The 18,120-nt window shown below is 39.3% G+C and overlaps 2 protein-coding genes across 2 annotated transcripts; both read right to left on the reverse strand.

The window, feature by feature from the left end:
• Positions 1-753: 753 nt before the first annotated feature.
• LOC131237945 (probable aquaporin PIP1-4) lies at positions 754-1,860 on the reverse strand. Its single transcript, XM_058236052.1, has one exon. The coding sequence runs from the start codon at positions 1,782-1,784 to the stop codon at positions 915-917; it is 870 nt and encodes a 289-aa protein (XP_058092035.1). The 5' UTR covers positions 1,785-1,860; the 3' UTR covers positions 754-914.
• Positions 1,861-16,350: 14,490 nt separating this feature from the next.
• LOC131230748 (uncharacterized) lies at positions 16,351-17,996 on the reverse strand. Its single transcript, XM_058226709.1, has one exon. The coding sequence runs from the start codon at positions 16,834-16,836 to the stop codon at positions 16,474-16,476; it is 363 nt and encodes a 120-aa protein (XP_058082692.1). The 5' UTR covers positions 16,837-17,996; the 3' UTR covers positions 16,351-16,473.
• Between the last annotated feature and the right edge of the window lie 124 nt (positions 17,997-18,120).

Below are 18,120 nucleotides of genomic sequence, written 5' to 3' on the forward strand. Positions count from 1 at the left end.
CTGCAAGGTTGGATGTGTTTATATTTATAGGCTGCATAGGGCATTTCAAACTACTTTATTCCTTCTCTTTTTTTGCTTGGAAGAAACTGTTATTTAACATTCATCACTGTTTATACATTCTTATAAAATTGACCAGAAATGACAGGTGCTTATTCTACAACAATTATGTGTGGGGCCACAACACATTGTATTGTTGATGGGAAAAGGATTTCATGCCCATGTGATCATATAAAATTTTGTTCCATAAAATGCTCGCTTGATTCACGCAAATGTCTTCAATGGTTGGAGATGCAAGACCATGAATTTCTTGATGCTGATTAGTGGGGCACTAATGCTGCTGGATCATTGTGTGTGCATGATTTTTGTGCATGTGTGGACCTAAAATATCATGGTTCACTGAATCATAGGCCTGATTTTTATAAAATGAAAAACTACATGTCACTTAATCATAGGCCCCATCAATGTACTGATTTTTTGGTGAGAGCATTTATGCCACCATTAGACTCACCTTATGGAAAGATGGGATACTGCACTTATCTGCCACAGTGGCATATGAGAGGGGCCTAGATGGGTGTGCATTGTAGAGGCAAGCAATCTTAGCTAACGTACCAAAATATTATTTTTTAATGTTAGTAGACAGGTAGATGATGAGTGATAACCATGACTTTCTTGGAAAGTGACTCATTGATTTTGATGAACTTGCATATGAGTTGTAACCATGACTTTCTTGAAAAATGAGTTGTTGATTTTTTATTTGGCAACAAACTAGACAACACAACCTTCTTAATTTACACACATAATCATCATTTTTAATCAACACCACACATCATCTATCCAAAAAGAAAGAAAATATACAAGGAAAATTCAAAAGAAAGAAAACCCAAGAAGAGAGTGATATGATGATGATAGAGAATCTAGCCTCTGGCTTTGAATGGGATTGTCCTTATCACAATCTGATGGTACACTGCTGCAAGCGCTGCTCCAATGAAAGGTCCTACCCAAAATATCCAATGATCATCCCAAGCATGGCCCTTATTGAAGATGACAGCATCTCCAAGACTCCTGGCTAGGTTGATGCCAGTTCCAGTAATGGGGACTATAGCCAAGTGCACCAGGAACACTGCAAGCCCAATTGGAAGTAGTGCAAGGATAGGCACATGAGAATCTCTGGCATTTCTCTTGGCATCAGTAGCAGAGAAGACAACGTAAACAAGCACAAAGGTGCTTATAACCTCTGCACCCAAACCATCTCCCTTGGTGTAGCCATGGTTCATAACATTGGCTCCCTCACCCAACAACTGGTAACGGTTCTTTTCGAACCCTTTAACCACACCAACCCCACAGATTGCTCCCAAGCACTGCATCACCATGTAGAAAATAGCCCTTGTCACGGACAACTTCCTGGCCAGCAGCAGCCCAAAGGTCACAGTTGGGTTTATGTGTCCACCTGAAATCCCAGCCATACAGTAGACCAAGGCAAAGATCATGCCACCAAAGGCCCATGCAATACCCTGAATTCCCACACTGGCACACATGTTAGGTGCCCTTTTGACACTCGTGACAGTGATGATGGTGATGGTGATATAGAGGAATAGGAAGGTAGCAATGAACTTTGCAATCCCAACCCTCCAAAATGACCATGATTTGAGCTCACTAAGCTCAAACAAGGGTGCTGGTGGTGGTTCCTTATATTCTTTGTCTTGGCTCTGTGCTGATGTCCCTATAGGTTGTCTCTCTGAGAACTTGTTTGCTCCTAGCTTCACATCTTCCTCCTTTCCTTCCATCTCTCTCCCTCTGTCTCTCTCTGTCTTTCTAACAAGACAAGCTCAAGGAAGAAAACCCAGATGAGAAAAGCTCTGAAAATGGAGTGAAATGAGTAGTTGATTTTATAAACTTACATTTTGTAACCATGACTTTCTTGGAAAGTGCCCATTGATTTTGATGAACTTAGGTATGGGTTGTAACTATAACTGTCTTGGAAAGTCTCCCGTTGATTTCCATTATCCTTGTAATTTCATTGAGTATAATACAGATCCTGTACATGCCACAGGTAAGAGAATTCTGCTTTCATGCATTGTGATTTTAATTTATACCATTTACAGATAGATACACTATGTTTTCATGCTAAATTAAATTCAATCTGTGATAATTTAGCCCTGTGAGATTGCAACAAGTAGGATTTCATCATGCTAAATACCTCTGATCGATGTCGTTGGAATTCAAATAGTTTTTAGGTACTGTCATACACTTTTTAACATTTTGATTATATTTTAGTTATTATAGTAATTCACATAGAATTAGATTTTGATTGTGGAGATTCTTTTTGAATTGTTAGATGTCCATGTGATGATTCTGTTTAGGAACTGCAGAATTTCGCAGAGTTCTTGTGGTTGGAGCTTGACTGTGTTTGTTGGCAATTCCATTTGGTTTTTCTTTTCTTCTCGTGATGAATGTTTTTTTTTCTTTTTTGGCCCCCAAGATTTTAGAATCAGTGTATGTAAAGCGTGTAATCTAAATAAGGAAACTAGATTGTTACATCAAAGAAAAACCTTCTACATTTCCTTTCTTTTCCCATGGATTCCTTGTATCCAAACATGGCCTTAAGGTTACTTGGGATTGGGTTCCAATTTTGAAGAAAAAAATGCAAACATCTTAATACTTAGAGAAGAATGATGCAAAACAGCAGTAGGATCCAGATTTTCGAGCTGGAACCTGGTGGAAATGCAGCAATAAGACCCAGAATTTCAAACTGGAACCTGATGAAAATGCAGTAGTATGATCCAAATTGGAACCTAGTGGAAACCTTGAAGGCTATAATATTAAACTCCATACCATTGTGACATTAATAAGTTCTGGAACACCAAATCTCATAAATATCAGCTCCATAATAACAGTTTATTATTATTTTTGAATGGTCAAATACACACACACACACTCTCTCACATCTGTGTACCAGATGGGTTCTTGAACACATTTACCTCAGAGTTGAAACACACAGCTCTATGAAAATTACTGCCCAGAGTCTGAACTTATATCCAATTTTTGGTGTATGATCCATTTCGAGAGCCTACTGATGAATGAAAGGTTTGGATCATCAAATCGTTCAAGTGGGATCTCCAGTCATCAAACAATAGTATATAAACAATGATCATTGGACTCATTGAAGAAATGGAATCCATTCCAATTCTAGCTGTAGTTCTCCACATTCCACATTTGACTGAGAGTAATACCTCATGTCTTACCTTCCCATTGACAATGTTGATGATACTATCATTGATGAGCGCATTGTCATTCGATTTCAACCATTTCCTTACTTGCATATTATCATGGATATGTCTCTATATGCTGTGGCTGCTGTGACCAATGGCTGGATATCATTCTCAGCTTCTCCCATGATGTCATCCGCCGAGAACATGTCATGATCAAAGACTTGCTGCTTGATAATTGAAATTTTAGAAATTCAATATTTAAAAAGAAAAAGTGTGATAGATTAAAAGCTAGATTTTTTTTTGAAGAATATAAATATGTTGCTTGGTTACAACAAATTGATTATGTAACAAAGACCTGATCCACCTGAGTGTATGAATTTGCTATGAGCTGTACAAGCACATGATGTTAGTGAATGTATAATTTAAATCACAGTTGACTGTTACATGATATATATATATATATATATATTGATTGGATATTACTCAATTCCTTCTGATTGTTGGACCATCTTTTACTGAAATGATGTTATTCACCATGCTGGTTAATTGGCTATCATTATATACCTTCTGAATATTTGTTCTGTATATCTGTCCGTGTGTGGGTCTGCTTTCAGTTTCACTTTCCTTCGACAAAAACCTATGAGCTTTAACCTTTTTACTCATTGTTGGTATACGATTTGTCAATACCCACTGTATATTTGTTGAGCATTTTCGTTATACTTTGTGGGGCCTCCTAAGGGTTTACGTGCTTAATTATAAGTTTTACATAGGGCTACTAAAGGTGATCATATAGTATCTTATATCCGCAAGTATATGTGAGATTTAGGAGATGGATAGCAACGATGAAGAAGAAGTAGCTGAGACCATGGTGGTCCAAGCTGTGGCCGCATGCATAGCTGTTGTTGGTAAATATTGTCGTCACTATATGTTAGGAGAATCGGCACGTCAAGGGGATAACGAGCGGGCAAGGTTTATAAACTCAATCGTGTGTGCAAGTGACAGTGATTGTTTTACGTAGTTGAGGATGAAACGATAAGGTTTCTTTTCATTATGTAACGTACTGTATGACAGAACGCACTTACGCGATACTTGACACATTTGTCTGGAGGAGCAAGTAGTTATCTTCCTCCATACTATAGGACATAACGTGCGTAATCATGTAATAGAACACAAATTTATATGTTCAGGTGAAACGGTAAGTCATCACTTTCATCGTATCCTTAATGCGATAGTGTCCTTGTACCCTGATTTTGTTAAGCAGGCGGGTACTGAGACCCCCTCGGAGATTCAATCGAATCCTTACCGGCAAACTTATTTTCAGGTAACATTTTCCTCATAGGATGCCATTTTCCATTTTGATTTTGAAATAAACTAATATTTTGTCATATTATCTTATAAGTGAAACTCGATGTCATCAACGATAGGATTGTGTTGGTGCAATAGACGGGACACATATTTCCACTTATGTGAAATCATCCCAACACCCAAGCTTTCGTAACCGAAAGGGTATTATGTCTCAGAATGTACTTATTACTTGTTCTTTTAACATGACATTCTTATACATGCTAGCTGGATGGGAGGGTTCCGCTGCGGATGCACAGGTCCTATATAACGCTCTGACCCGAAGTGATGATCCACTAATTGTATCAAACGGTAATTGTTTCTTCATAAATAATATATAATATTCTTCACCCTAAGCATCATTCTCAACACACTAACCCCCATCACCCTAACTCTTATGTAATGTAAGAATGTATTTCATCATCGACGCAGGATACGCTCACTCACCTGGGTTCAGGCACCTTATCACGGTGTTTGATACCACCTGCACGAATATCGAATTGGGAGAGCATCCATGAACAAGGAGTTGTTCAATTACCGACACGCACAATTGCAAAACGCAGTTGAACGTTATTTTGGGGTAATGAAGGGGCGGTTTCCTATCTTGAAGACAGCTACACAATATCTATTTAAAACTCAGATGAAGATTATAGTAGCTTGTTGTATACTACATAATTTCATTCGTCAAGAAGACGAAACTGGACAAGATTTGGAGGATGCTGGTATAACCGTGGGGGATGCAGAGAGCAATCCTACACCAAATGAGGTATCAACAATGGATGAGCGGCAGTGGCTAGTGCAAGTGACACAACAGGAGAAATTTGCGTGGATCAATGTTCGAGATCAAATTGCGGAGCGAATGTGGACAGACGTGCAAACAAATAGTAGGACTACATAGGGTCCTTTTATTTTAAAAATGCATTAACTGATGTGATTGGCAAACAAACACGCGCACACACACACACATATGAGAGAGAAGACGGTCGAGATGAAGTCTGTCATTTTTTTACGTATATATTTGCTCGATACGATTAATTGCTCTTTCAATAATACATAGTTGATAGTATAATATTGAACTCCATTATTATGTAAGTTGGTTTTTAACTGTTTGTTAATTGATGCACTAGGTGACATGTCTGGCTATTCTGTAAGAGATACACAAACTCCGACACAGTCCCCAATAAGAACTCTAGTTCTGCCGACAAGATTCTCTCCACGCAAGAAGATAATTAAATCGCTTGCTGAGCCGCTGTCACGCGCGGCAAAAATCAAATGGATCCGGACCATGGATCATATATTATTCAACGCTTTACTTGAACAGATATCTCTAGGCCGGAAAGCAGATAACGGTTTTAAGAATGAGGCATATAATGAGGCCGTTGCGAAGGTGTCTAGGAGGATGCAAATTACGGTGAACTGGCAAAACGTTCAAAATCGAATGCGGTATCACAAGCATGAGTACAACGATCTGAAGGACATGTTAGCCGCAAGTGGTTTTGGTTGGGATAGCGAGCGTATGATAATAACCGCACCCGACGAGGTCTAGGATAAGTATCTAAAGGTAATCATTGCGTATAACCCCTTATATTACAAATTAGGATTGTATAAAATATGTTTACTAAACTAATCTCTTTCTTGATTGTAGTCGCATCCAAGAGCAGAAAGGTTACGTGGAAAGTAGATTGAGCGAATGGACGATTTAGCGGCGATTGTTGGTTCGGTGCATGCAATAGGCGGCTACGCTCAGGGAAGCAGAAATATGGCTACGTCTTCCTCTCGTATTCAGTGAGATTTGAATGACGCTTGGATTGAGCTGGACAATGAGACGGATGTACCTATTGATCTTTCCGAGGATCATCTCGAAGATTCGACTAGGAATTATAATTTTTCAAATGATTCTCATTGGGTAACAGAAAATCGTTCATTCCGCAGCACTCCCAACCGAGCGATTGACTCTGAGAGTAGTCGTGGTGGGAGTGCGTCTACGAAATGGATGCATTCTACTCGTCCCTGTAACGTCCTTGACAGTTCCCTGGATGGTGTGGCAGATGCAATGCGAAACTTTGGACTTGGGAAAGAGGTAAACCGCACTAGTAAAGTGCTGGATATCCTCGAGGAGGTTCAGGGATTGACCAACACAAAGTTTATAGAGGTTGGTCAGATGTTGACTCGGGATAAGCAGCTAGCGTCCTTTTTCGTAAGTCTTCGCATGGAACGGAGGGCCGATTGGTTGAAAAAAACTTTATCTGATTTGAATGGAGGGATTGGTGGGGGTTCTTCTTGATAGATTAAAATACTTTTATTATGCATCGAAACAGAAATTTCTATTTGCCGGTTTTGTAATAACTATATACTGATCCATTTGGGTTTGTTTGTTTTTTTCTTTTTTGAATTTCCGTTTGAAATGTTTGTTGGATACTTACACACTATACCATATGCTTGCATTTACATATTTTTGATGTTGCTAAAATGCCATTTTATCAATCTATCGTCTTTACATGCTTTCATCTATGAATTTTATAACATACATTTTCTCGTATCCTGGTCATATTTATGTGAATGCAGATGGGTAACAGTAAATATTATGTCGTAATCAATGGATGACGGCCGGGGATATATATGTCCTGGGATGAGGCACGACTGCATGTGGAGGGATATAGCGGTGCCAGACATCGATCATTCAAAACATTCCAAGATGCGCAACATGGTGGAATGCAAACTATACAAGTTCAAGTAGTGGATTAAGTAACAGGCGATGTGGTGAGGTAGATTCACGTACAGATGCTCGGAATTCTATCCGAGAAATTCCAAGAACTATGATGTGCAAGAGTACACAAACAGATGATGCCACCCTGAAAGTCGGGGAAGCGGTGGCAGCATTAGTAGTTGCCATCTTGGTTCTATTCTTCATATTATATATAATAATTAAACTGTAGTTTCAGTAAGTGTTGCACCACTTGCTGTTCAAATTTTGGTAGACAAGATATTTTATCCTCGAACACTTTTATATGGCATGTATAACTGCATCTTAACTACAAATCTCATTATATGTAGATTAAATGTAAATTGTGATAGAATTGCATGCATTCATCCTTTCTTTTATCCATATCTTTGTTAATCTACATTAGTATGAATTCCAAACGAATGAAGACCAGTATTTCGAACACTGTTTCCCAAGGGCCAGGTATGACTACTTGAAACCCGGATTGGATTACTGTATCATTTCCTAAGGAAGGTGTTTTTGTGTGTAGGCGATAGTTGTTTGCATGGAGGGTAACAACCACATCAATTTTGACACAGGTGAATTTAACAGTGAGTAGTAATGCCCTTTGCATATAGGCAATCGTCTCCTTGTGTGTAGTCATAATGTACTTACATCACTCGGACATGAACAGGTAAATCTCAGCTTTTTGGTAGAAGTATATGAAAGTACATTTGACTGAGAGTATGGTGTTCTCTTCCTTGCATTATCATTACGGACAGGTACAGAGTCTGCACATTGGCATCATGATTTTAGGTTGAGTACCTATTCATATTATATTCATTTTCGTATTAAACTCTTTACAGGTTCACCAAAGGATTTAGCCAGGAATCCGAATCCATGCCTAAAGTATGGAATGGTTTAGAAGACAATCCAGTTGCTACAAAGACTGCCCCACCTTACTATGATAGTAGACATGTGAATTTGTTGTTGTTTTAGTGCTGAGGAGCGGGTTTCTTTTGCATGTTGCCAGTTCTATTTTTTTATGTTTTTATTTTATTTTGTTTCCCACTATTTTTTTGTTTTTTTTTCTTCTCCATTTTCATGGATCCTAGACCACTCATCTGCCACATTTCTGTTTCAATCTGAATCGTAAATTCTGTGCGCAGGTCTGTTTCATTATCTTACCCATTGACTCGATCTTAATATGATTAGAATATATTATTCATCTCATAAAAATGATGACAGCGGTGTAATTTCCTACAATGGCTGGAAGTTTTTATTTTGATATTTTTCATGTTAACCATGTATACATATTGACATGTAGTGTGGTATAAGGAAGTGAGGTGCTTGTGGGACTTGCACATTTGAACTCGACAGTCCATATCATATTGCAGACATCTTAAAAATATTGCACCAACTCGATGGTGCTAACCATCGCAAATATGGATGACAAGATCATTTCGCGAGAACAGTTCCAATGACCCATCTCAAGCATCCAATCAGTGGGAGCTATCTTTGACTGGATGTGATTTTATAGAACCATCATAGTTATACTATGCAAACCATCTGATCTAAATCGTCAGGAGATGGATGGTCAAGGTAAAAAGGGACAGACGTATGGATTCAAATAGTTTTGCTACTAGGTTTGGTATGTAATTTTCAAAGCTGGCCCAAAGTGAGTTAGATTGACCAAATGAAAGGTACAAATGGTTGGTATTAGTTGACTGCAGGTTCAAATGCTGGTGTCAGGGGGAGTAGCCAATCCGTTTCCACTCTCAAACATCATAATAGTTGTACTAACGGATTGTGGAAGCAATTCTTGCGTTACCCAAACAGCAATTCCTAAGTTACCCAAAGAGCATTAGTTAGTGGGATGGTTGCAGTACCATGACACCCAAACAGAACAGTTGCCTGGGTATGAAATTGGCGCCTACACCCAAATAACCAGACCATCCATTGACGGGATTAAATGCAACTGGCATGGTAATTCTATACAGCTCAGTACGAAAGCAGTTTGCCCAAACAGGCCTTTAGTGTCTTACGCAGCTATCATGTACCATTTGAGCCACTGATTTGACTCACGGGTGAGATACTGCATGCGCATATACTTTGCTACAGCCCTCTCATACCCGCTCTGTTTTTTGTGCGGCTCATATGTAATAGAAGTTTGCTGTCCAATCGCATTTTCGGCGTAAAAAGTGTGCATCATCTCGTTGAAAATGAGGCAGTACTTGATCCGAAATCTGGCCTTGACAGTTGGCACGTGGAGATTGAAGAGGAGATTCGCAGCATGCTGACCCAAAAGAAATTGGAAGCGGATTGGCTGGTGTACCACACACCAGCTATATAGCTGCTGTAGGTACGTGTTATGCGAAGACGAGCACTGACTCTCCTGGAGCTCTAAGGGCCTGTTTAGCCGGACTGATCCCACGGTATTAAGTGGGATGGGATTAAAAAAATATCATTATTACCCATGGCATACCATGGGATAAGCTTAATTCCTTTTTTGTTTGTAATACGGTGGTACATTGAAAGGAGATACCCACCATCATTTGAAACTATTGACAACAACATACATGTGTTATATCTGAACCGTTCATTTGTTTTGCAACCTCATTTTGTTGCATGGGCCTACAAATGAGGCAGATCCAAAACTTATGTGGCCCCAAAGAAGTTTTCAATGGTAAGTATTCAATCCCCATTGCTTTCTATGGTGGGGTCCATTTGAGCTTTTGATCTACTTATTTTTTGGCCCTTGCTCTAAAATGATCTCGAAAAATGGGTGGACGGTGTAGATATAGCCCACACATCATGGTGGGACCTACACAACTTGCTAACATTGGGTGATATTAGCAGGACCCGATACGATTCCATCTAGCCTACTTCCAAGCTTTTCCACTCTTCCCAAACGTGGAGTGGAATTGGCACAGGACCAATGCAATTCCTTCCCACCTAAGCCCATGTAATCCATCCGGCCAAACAGGCCCTAAGTTGTACAAACGGTTCAAAGGAGATCAAAGTTATATGGGCCCTACACTGATGTATTTATTATATCTATGCGGTTCATCTATTTTTAGAGATCATTTTAGAGCATTATGCAAAAAATGAATCATATTCAAAGATCATATAGACCATACCACAAATAGCAGCGGAGATAATGACTTTCACTGTTAAAACATTCATAGGGGCCATCATAACGTTTATTTTCCATCCAATCTGTTCATAAGGTCACGAAGACATGAATGAAGGGGAAAAACAAATTTCATATTGATCCAAAACTTCTAGGACCCCTAAAAGGATTTCAATGGTAGACATTCAATCGCCTACTGCTTTTTGCAGTGTGGTCCACTTGATAATTATATCTGTCTTATTGTTCGTCTCAAGCCTTAAGATGAGCTTGTCAAATGGATGTACGGTTTGAATATAACACATACCTCATGATCATACTCACGGCACTTACTTACGTCAATTCAGCAGCTATATAGAGGGTGTGAGGTACACCAGCCAATCCGCTTCCAAGAAATTCAGGTCATTAGGTGGGGCCTGCAGATATGTCTTCTCATCCGTGGCCCACAAGCGGATGGACTGTAAACGGTAGACCGTGTTATCCAATGGACTTGAGTAGGCACGTGGAGAGCTGGACTTTGCAGCTAACTCATTGCCACGTGGGACAAACATGCCTCAGCTTTTTGTCTCCTTTTAACCATTCAACCTAAAATTCAGTCAAATCTAAGACTCATGACTGACTCGACATCTAACCGTGGATCCGATCACCATGCATAAGATCTACCGGGCCCATCAGGTGTGCCATCTCATTTTCACCATGGATCTTAAAAGTCAGTCAATTTCAAAACGTAAGTGGACCACGCCACGTTCAAATTCAACATGAGTCTTAAAATGCCATAATTCAAATAATGGGAACTGAATGCCTACTGTTGAAAACTCACTGAAGCCACAAATTTTAAATCAGGCATATATATATATATATATATATCTCATTCATGATTATATATATATATATATATATATCTATATATATATATATATATATATATATATATATATCATTCATGATTATATGACCTTATAAATATGTTGGATGGTAAATGATGGTAAATAAATATTATGGGCAGCCTTAAAAAGGTTTCAAATGTGATGTCATTATTTCGACCATTCCTGCTGTGTGGTTTATTCGGGTTTGGATCATGCCCTAAAGTGATCTCCCAAAATCATATAGGTGGAAATACATAGACAAGGTGAATAAAATACAAACATGACAATGGGCCCATAGGATTGGGTTACTATGGATATCTCTGCTTACTGGAGTTGTACACGAGTCGAACCGAAACAAGCTTAGCACGGCTCGACTCGACTCGGATCCGCCGGTAGCTGACCCCTTGAGTATTGGATTTGCTTAATTTTGGGCCCTTTTCTTAATATGATGTGAAAAAAAACAGAGGACGGTGTGAATATCTCATAAACATCATGGTGGGCCCCATTTAGTTTCCATCTCAAGAAGTTCCAGCGAAAGGTCACTGGGATGTTTATGAGAAATTACCCTTATTCATCCATTTTGCTGGTTCATTTCAAAACTCGTGCCAAATGAGAGGGGAAAGTGGGGGAAGAAATGCCAACCGTGGAAACCTTATGGGTTCCACCTTGATGTTTATATGTCATCCGAACAGTTTATAATATTATTCCCCTTCGATGAACTAAAAACATCAAAAACTTAGCTTGAAACGGAACTTTTGTGGTCATATGAATGTTTCAACTATAGTACTTCAATCTCCATTATTTCCTCTTGAATCCCATCATTTCATATTGTATCACCTACTTGAGTTTTGGATCCGCTTTATTTTTGTCTCATGTCCTAGAATGGTCCAAAAAAATAGATGGGCATGATAGTTTTCTCACAAACATCACACAGAGCCCCACCTAACTTCCCGGGAGCCTCCTGTGAAAACCTTTGGGGGCAATCCTGTCCATGTGCCACTTATAGCATGTTTGGAAGTTCTGTAAAGATGACTCTCAACACCGAGCGCAGAATGTCTGCGTTGAAAGCATAGGAAATTTCCAACCCGGCGCTTGTCATTGGTCAATACATGGAATTTCTCTCTCATGGATAGATTGTTGGGACACAACTTTTAACGTGTGGAACTTCTCCAAGACCACCATGATTTGTGTTAGACCCATACCATCCATCAATTTTTTCAGATAATTTTAAATCATGAGCCCAAAAATGAAATACATTCAAAGCTTAAGTAGACCATAACATAAGAAGCAATGGGGATTGAACAAAGTATCCTTGAAACCTTTCTAGGCCAACCGCGAGGCTTACTGGCTATTTAACCTGTTGAAATGTGATCCATGCCTGGATAAAGGTAAAAGACAAATATCAACTTGATCATAGCTTTATGTGGCCCCAATATGTTTTCAACATTTGCATCAATTCCTAATATTTCCTGTGGTGTGGTCCACTTGATCTTTGGATCTTCCTTGTTTTCAGGCTTATATCCAAGAATGATCTGAAAAAATTATCAAAGATGGGGATCTAAGAAAACCTAAATTTTACACGTCAAGGAATTATGTTCCTTGTTGGGAAGAGAAGAAACCCAAAGTTTCTTCCATGGCCTCATCATGATGTATGCATTAGATCAATATCATCAATCCATTTATTCCATATATTTTAGGGAATGAGACCAAAAATGAGATAGATATAAGGCTAAGTGGGACACATTACAAGAAACAGTGGGAATTAGACTCTTATTGTTGGAAACTTCTCCGGCCATAAAAGGCTATAATCAAGCTGATTTTTGTGTTTTTACCTCATCCAGGTTTGTTTGACCTTATGAAGAAGTTAGATGGCAAATAAACCACACATTTGACCCAGAAAGGTTTCAACATTAGTCATTTCAATCCCTACTATCTTCTGTGGTGTGGTCCACTTAAGCTTTGGATGTACCTAATGTTTGGGCTCATGCTCTCGACTAATTTGGAAAAAAATTAATAGACCATGTGGATCTAACACTTAAATCAAGGTGAGGCAGAGAAGTCTTACACATTAAAAGTTGGGTTGTATGGGAAGACACTCCAATGCTGAGAGAAAAAAAGTGTTTTGTGAAGTTTTTAATGGTGGGGATTTAATCACAATTGTTTCTTGTGGTGTGTCCACCTAAGATTTGCATCTGCTTCATTTTTGAGGTTCATGCCCTAAAATGAGCTGTGAAAATGGTTGGACGGTGTGGATTTAAGGCACATACATCAGTGTGAGCTCCACAGTCACCAAGTTGGATCCGGGGTCTCCCTTAATCTGCCCCGAATTTTCCTATGCCTTCAATATAGATGATCCCCACTCACCCATTTGGAAGCTATTGTTTTCAATACACCTAAGATGCAATTTCCATATTTTGGGCATGTTTGGTAGCAAATAGAATAAGACAGTCGCACTTCCGAGCATATGTTAATGATTCAAATGAGATTCCCCGTGAGCAACGTGTCTTCTTTCTTTTTAGATTCCATGAATTTGTGTGGCATTAGATGGGGATGCTTTCAGTATCATTCTCCATTTTTTCGACTTCGGATAGATATGTCCCCTTCCTTTTATTCATTTTCTTTAATTAATAAAATCATTAGCGAAACTGTCCATCTTTGCCCAAAAATAAAAAATAATATTTACAGGACTAGTCATTGATGCATGGGTGGGTTCTTAAAGGTGTAAGCATAATGATGTTATTACTGGTATGTACATTAGCACATATAAGGCGCTTGAAGATTAATGATGATACATATTGCACATGTGATTTATTTGCAAATAGACAATAGCATGTGCTACGAACGAAGATTAATGATGATATATATTGCACAAGTGAGTTATTTGAAAATAGACAATGGCATGTGCTAGGAACGTGTTGTTCTAGCCCATGCCAACAAGGACATTATTACCTTCTTCTTTTATTTTTTATTTTATATTTTATCCTAATAGGGTTTATAAAGTAAGACAACCAGCTATCAAGAACTCTCACCCGCTAAGCTGTTTCACCTAACTTTTTTTATATTAGAAAATGCTATCATCAATGAGTAATGATCAAGCAAGCTAAGTGCATTGAAACCTTACCATGCACATAGTTGCATTTGAACTTACTGGAATCAGGATAGCATATCTGAACCATTAGAAGTAATGAATGGTCCAAATAGGTGATGTGGATACTAAAGGATTCCAAATACAATTACATACATGGGAAGGTTTTCATGCACATATCCCACTACAACTCATATGGAAGCTATGCATTTTTATTTTTCTTGGTTCCTGCAAAAATTGCCTTAACAAACTATAAATAAGCTAATTATCCCGCAAGCATGGCCCATATCTTGCATTAATTTTTGGACGGTCAGATGAGTTGTCTAACTGATTTTTATTATTAATGCACATGAGACATGGTCATATGTACTTGTATCTAAAAATCAATGTGATGAAATATCTTTTACCTAAAGCTTCATGTCACCATCATATGTGCCTTATCCCTACTAATTATGGGCCGTGCCACGAATCTTGTTCTGCCATTTCGGTCTATCAAGGACCTTATCTTCAATTAACATTGTAAATAATCAAATATTTTTCTTTCTATTTCTATCTATGACTTTTTGAGCTGTGCCTTTGTCTTTTAAAGCCTTCAACTTAAATCATCTCATTCTTTCATATGCTGATCCATTAACCGTTTGATCCAGGAGCTTGGTTCTAAGATTCTCGTACGAGTTGGATGTGACTCATCCGAGTCGACTCGGACTCAGTCAGACCTGATTTGGTTTGATACCATGAGTGATCACCTGAGTCGGGGGCGAATCATTCAAGTGACTTGTAGTGTTGAACCAGATTAGGTCCAATGGAGTCTTGAGTCGACTCAAATGAGTTGCAACTCAACTCAGCATTGATCGAGTCTGTCCGAGTCAACGAGTCTTTCAATCATGTCCTCGAGCCATTGACATGGCGGGTCACATCACCAAAGTCCATTTTTAACAAGCCTCACGGGCAGCAACCTCATTTGGTTACCTAATATAGAAGGACATTAAGAAAAAGTCTTTCACATTGGACAAGGACTTAGAACTATATATTTTTTTTATCTTGAATTGGTCAAAATAGGCAGAATTTCTTAGTTTTCATGAAGGATTAAATCCAGTAACAGGGGAATATGGCTGACGGATATCGCACTCCATCATTTAGCTATTGCAATTCTTTTCCTGATAGCAGGTCATATGTTTAGGACTAACAGAGGCATTGGACATGGCCTAAAAGATATTTTAGAGGCTTACAAAGGTCCATTTACACGCCAGGGTCATAAAGGAGTATTGGGCTTGTGTGCAAAGCTCATTAAAGTCTTGCGCATTCCTTCATTCCTAAGTTTGCCTTTGGACTACAGGCTACAGCTGACAACGGAATGGGCCTGGGATTGGCTTCAGATAGAATAGTGAACTAATCAGGCCAGGCACACTCAAAAACTTTGATTTTTCCTGGTGTGGTCCAGTCAATTGACAGCCCTGGTTTGGATGCACCATCAATTGGAATTCCAATCAATGGGACCCACAAGTGGAAGTGGCCAAATTGCTACTTACTGAGGGACAAATACTCTTGGCAATGGGTGCAGTTGCTCCATTGTTCATTTGTAGGTCTGTTGTAGGCCGACGTGGTTCAGGTTTGGGCTTGACAATTAGACCTATTAAGCATATGGGTCAACCTACTACTTGCCCCTACCTGACCCAATGTCTTCCTCAAACCTCTTGAATAGTACTAATGGGCTCAGATTTGAATGATTGGGTCTGGTCTGAGCCCAGCAGCAACCAAATCCCAACTAGGCTTATTTCAAGTTGGAGTTGAAAGCAATGCAACTGGAATTCAATTCCCAGGCTACTACTTCCTTACTACATATGTTAGGGAACGTAGCTGCTACGATCTTGTTGTTCATCTCAATTGAGCTGAATTTTCACAATCCAATAAAATCATTCATCCAAACGCACCCTAAACACAGGCAGGATTTGCAACATACACAAGGCTCAAAACATGTAAAAACAAAAAAGTCCCATCACATATCACACATGCATGAAAAGACACAAGAAAAAGGATGTATTTTTGTCCTATCAATTCCTTCGTTCCAGTTACCATTTATTCTCCATTCAAATTCAATATAATTACAAAAAAGAGACAATACTGCAAATATTCTAAAGAAGTCATTTGAAATACATAATAGGCCTATTTGAATGAGGATCCCATACCCCACCTTCCTTCACATACTCCAGATACCTTATGAATTCCGGCTTCAATGTGGTCGCCTTCTTCCGGCGGGACGCATGAAAATAACTGAGCAATGGATGACTCTTTATTACCTTTGTGGACAGCTTAACCACATTTGAATCTGTCATCTTCCATGTATGATTCTTTGTTACACTAGCCATTCGTACAGCCACTTCTTCATTTCCCTTCTCTTCAATTACAACACTCGGGCTCTTCAGATCAGATAGTAGTGAGGCACTGTCGTCGCCCAGCCGCTCGTACCCACGACGGCTCTTCTTGAAAATCGACGATCTATACATTGCCAAGAGACTGCACTTTTCAGCAGAATCGCTGCCTAGAGTTCCAATCAGGGACAACGAAAGATTAGAGGTGATGGTTGATGATGGAGAGGGCGATGACGATGAATAGGAATGTGTGGTGAATTTAAACACGGTTTTGGTTGAACGGGTCTGATTTAATTATTATTTATGGCTTTTTTTTATTTGTGTTTATTTAATGTGTATGAGAGCCAAGTCGTTCCTTGCGGCTTTATTTTATTTGGAAAGTTACTTCATACCTGGTCTACTCACCTACCTGGGGTACCTTTCTCTAAAATGGGGAATACATGGATGAAATCTAATCCGTCTATCAGGTGGGCCACCCCTGTTTTGACCTTGATTCAAAAAATCAGGCTTATTCAGAACTTAACCAGTTTAGAATCAACCAACGGCCTCTAAATCTTGTGATATGACACACCAGAGTCTTAGAATAATGTGAATTTTGGGAAATCATTTCATCTCGATGAGATACATCAGATGAATGGATTGGATGGAATATAAACACCATGGTGGGCCCTATACGAAACTAGTAGTGGCAATCCCATCCCATCCGTTTCCTATGGTGTGGCCTACTTGAGTTGTCAATCACCGTGATTTTTTTGTTAGAGGGTGGATATGATGCAGAGTAATTGATGGACGGAGTAGATCTTAAAAAAGTTCCACGCACGTGGTGCTTTATTAGTGGTAGGTAGCTACGTGGCGATTCATTTCTTAGGTGCAAAGTAAGGTAGGTGGAGAAACTCAAGGGTGAGATAGCACACGTGTCAACCGTTGCACATTTGACTGAGATCCGCACCACCATCATGTGGAGCCCACCGTCGGCATGTCCTGCCCTATCCACTTCTTTTCATAAACGTCTGGCCTATTAGATGAGCGGACGAGCCTGATTTTTGGACAGGGATGTTCACATACCTGGTTTGCATCCAATCTATGGCCTTTTCCCAGTCGAATGTGATCATTCGCAGGCCATTAACAAAGGTCGGGATTGTCTCATGGGATAACTGTTAGGTCCATTAGATCAATGGTCAGGATCTTTGAATTATGGTCCCCACTGAGAACTGAAGATACTGAGGGTGAAGAACATATTATTCCTCGGTGTATGATATAAAAACAAGATAAATCGCATTTTTTTTTCTTTGACTCAGCAATGGTACCGTGGGGCCCATTACATGATGTCACTCGCTATGAAACGGTTACATCACAAGAAGCCGGATCCCATGTGCAAGGAGCATGCGCATGTAAAGCTCTTAAAGATGGATGTCAGTA

Source organism: Magnolia sinica, chromosome 2 (genome assembly GCF_029962835.1).
Source record: "Magnolia sinica isolate HGM2019 chromosome 2, MsV1, whole genome shotgun sequence".
Classification (NCBI taxonomy): domain Eukaryota; kingdom Viridiplantae; phylum Streptophyta; class Magnoliopsida; order Magnoliales; family Magnoliaceae; genus Magnolia; species Magnolia sinica.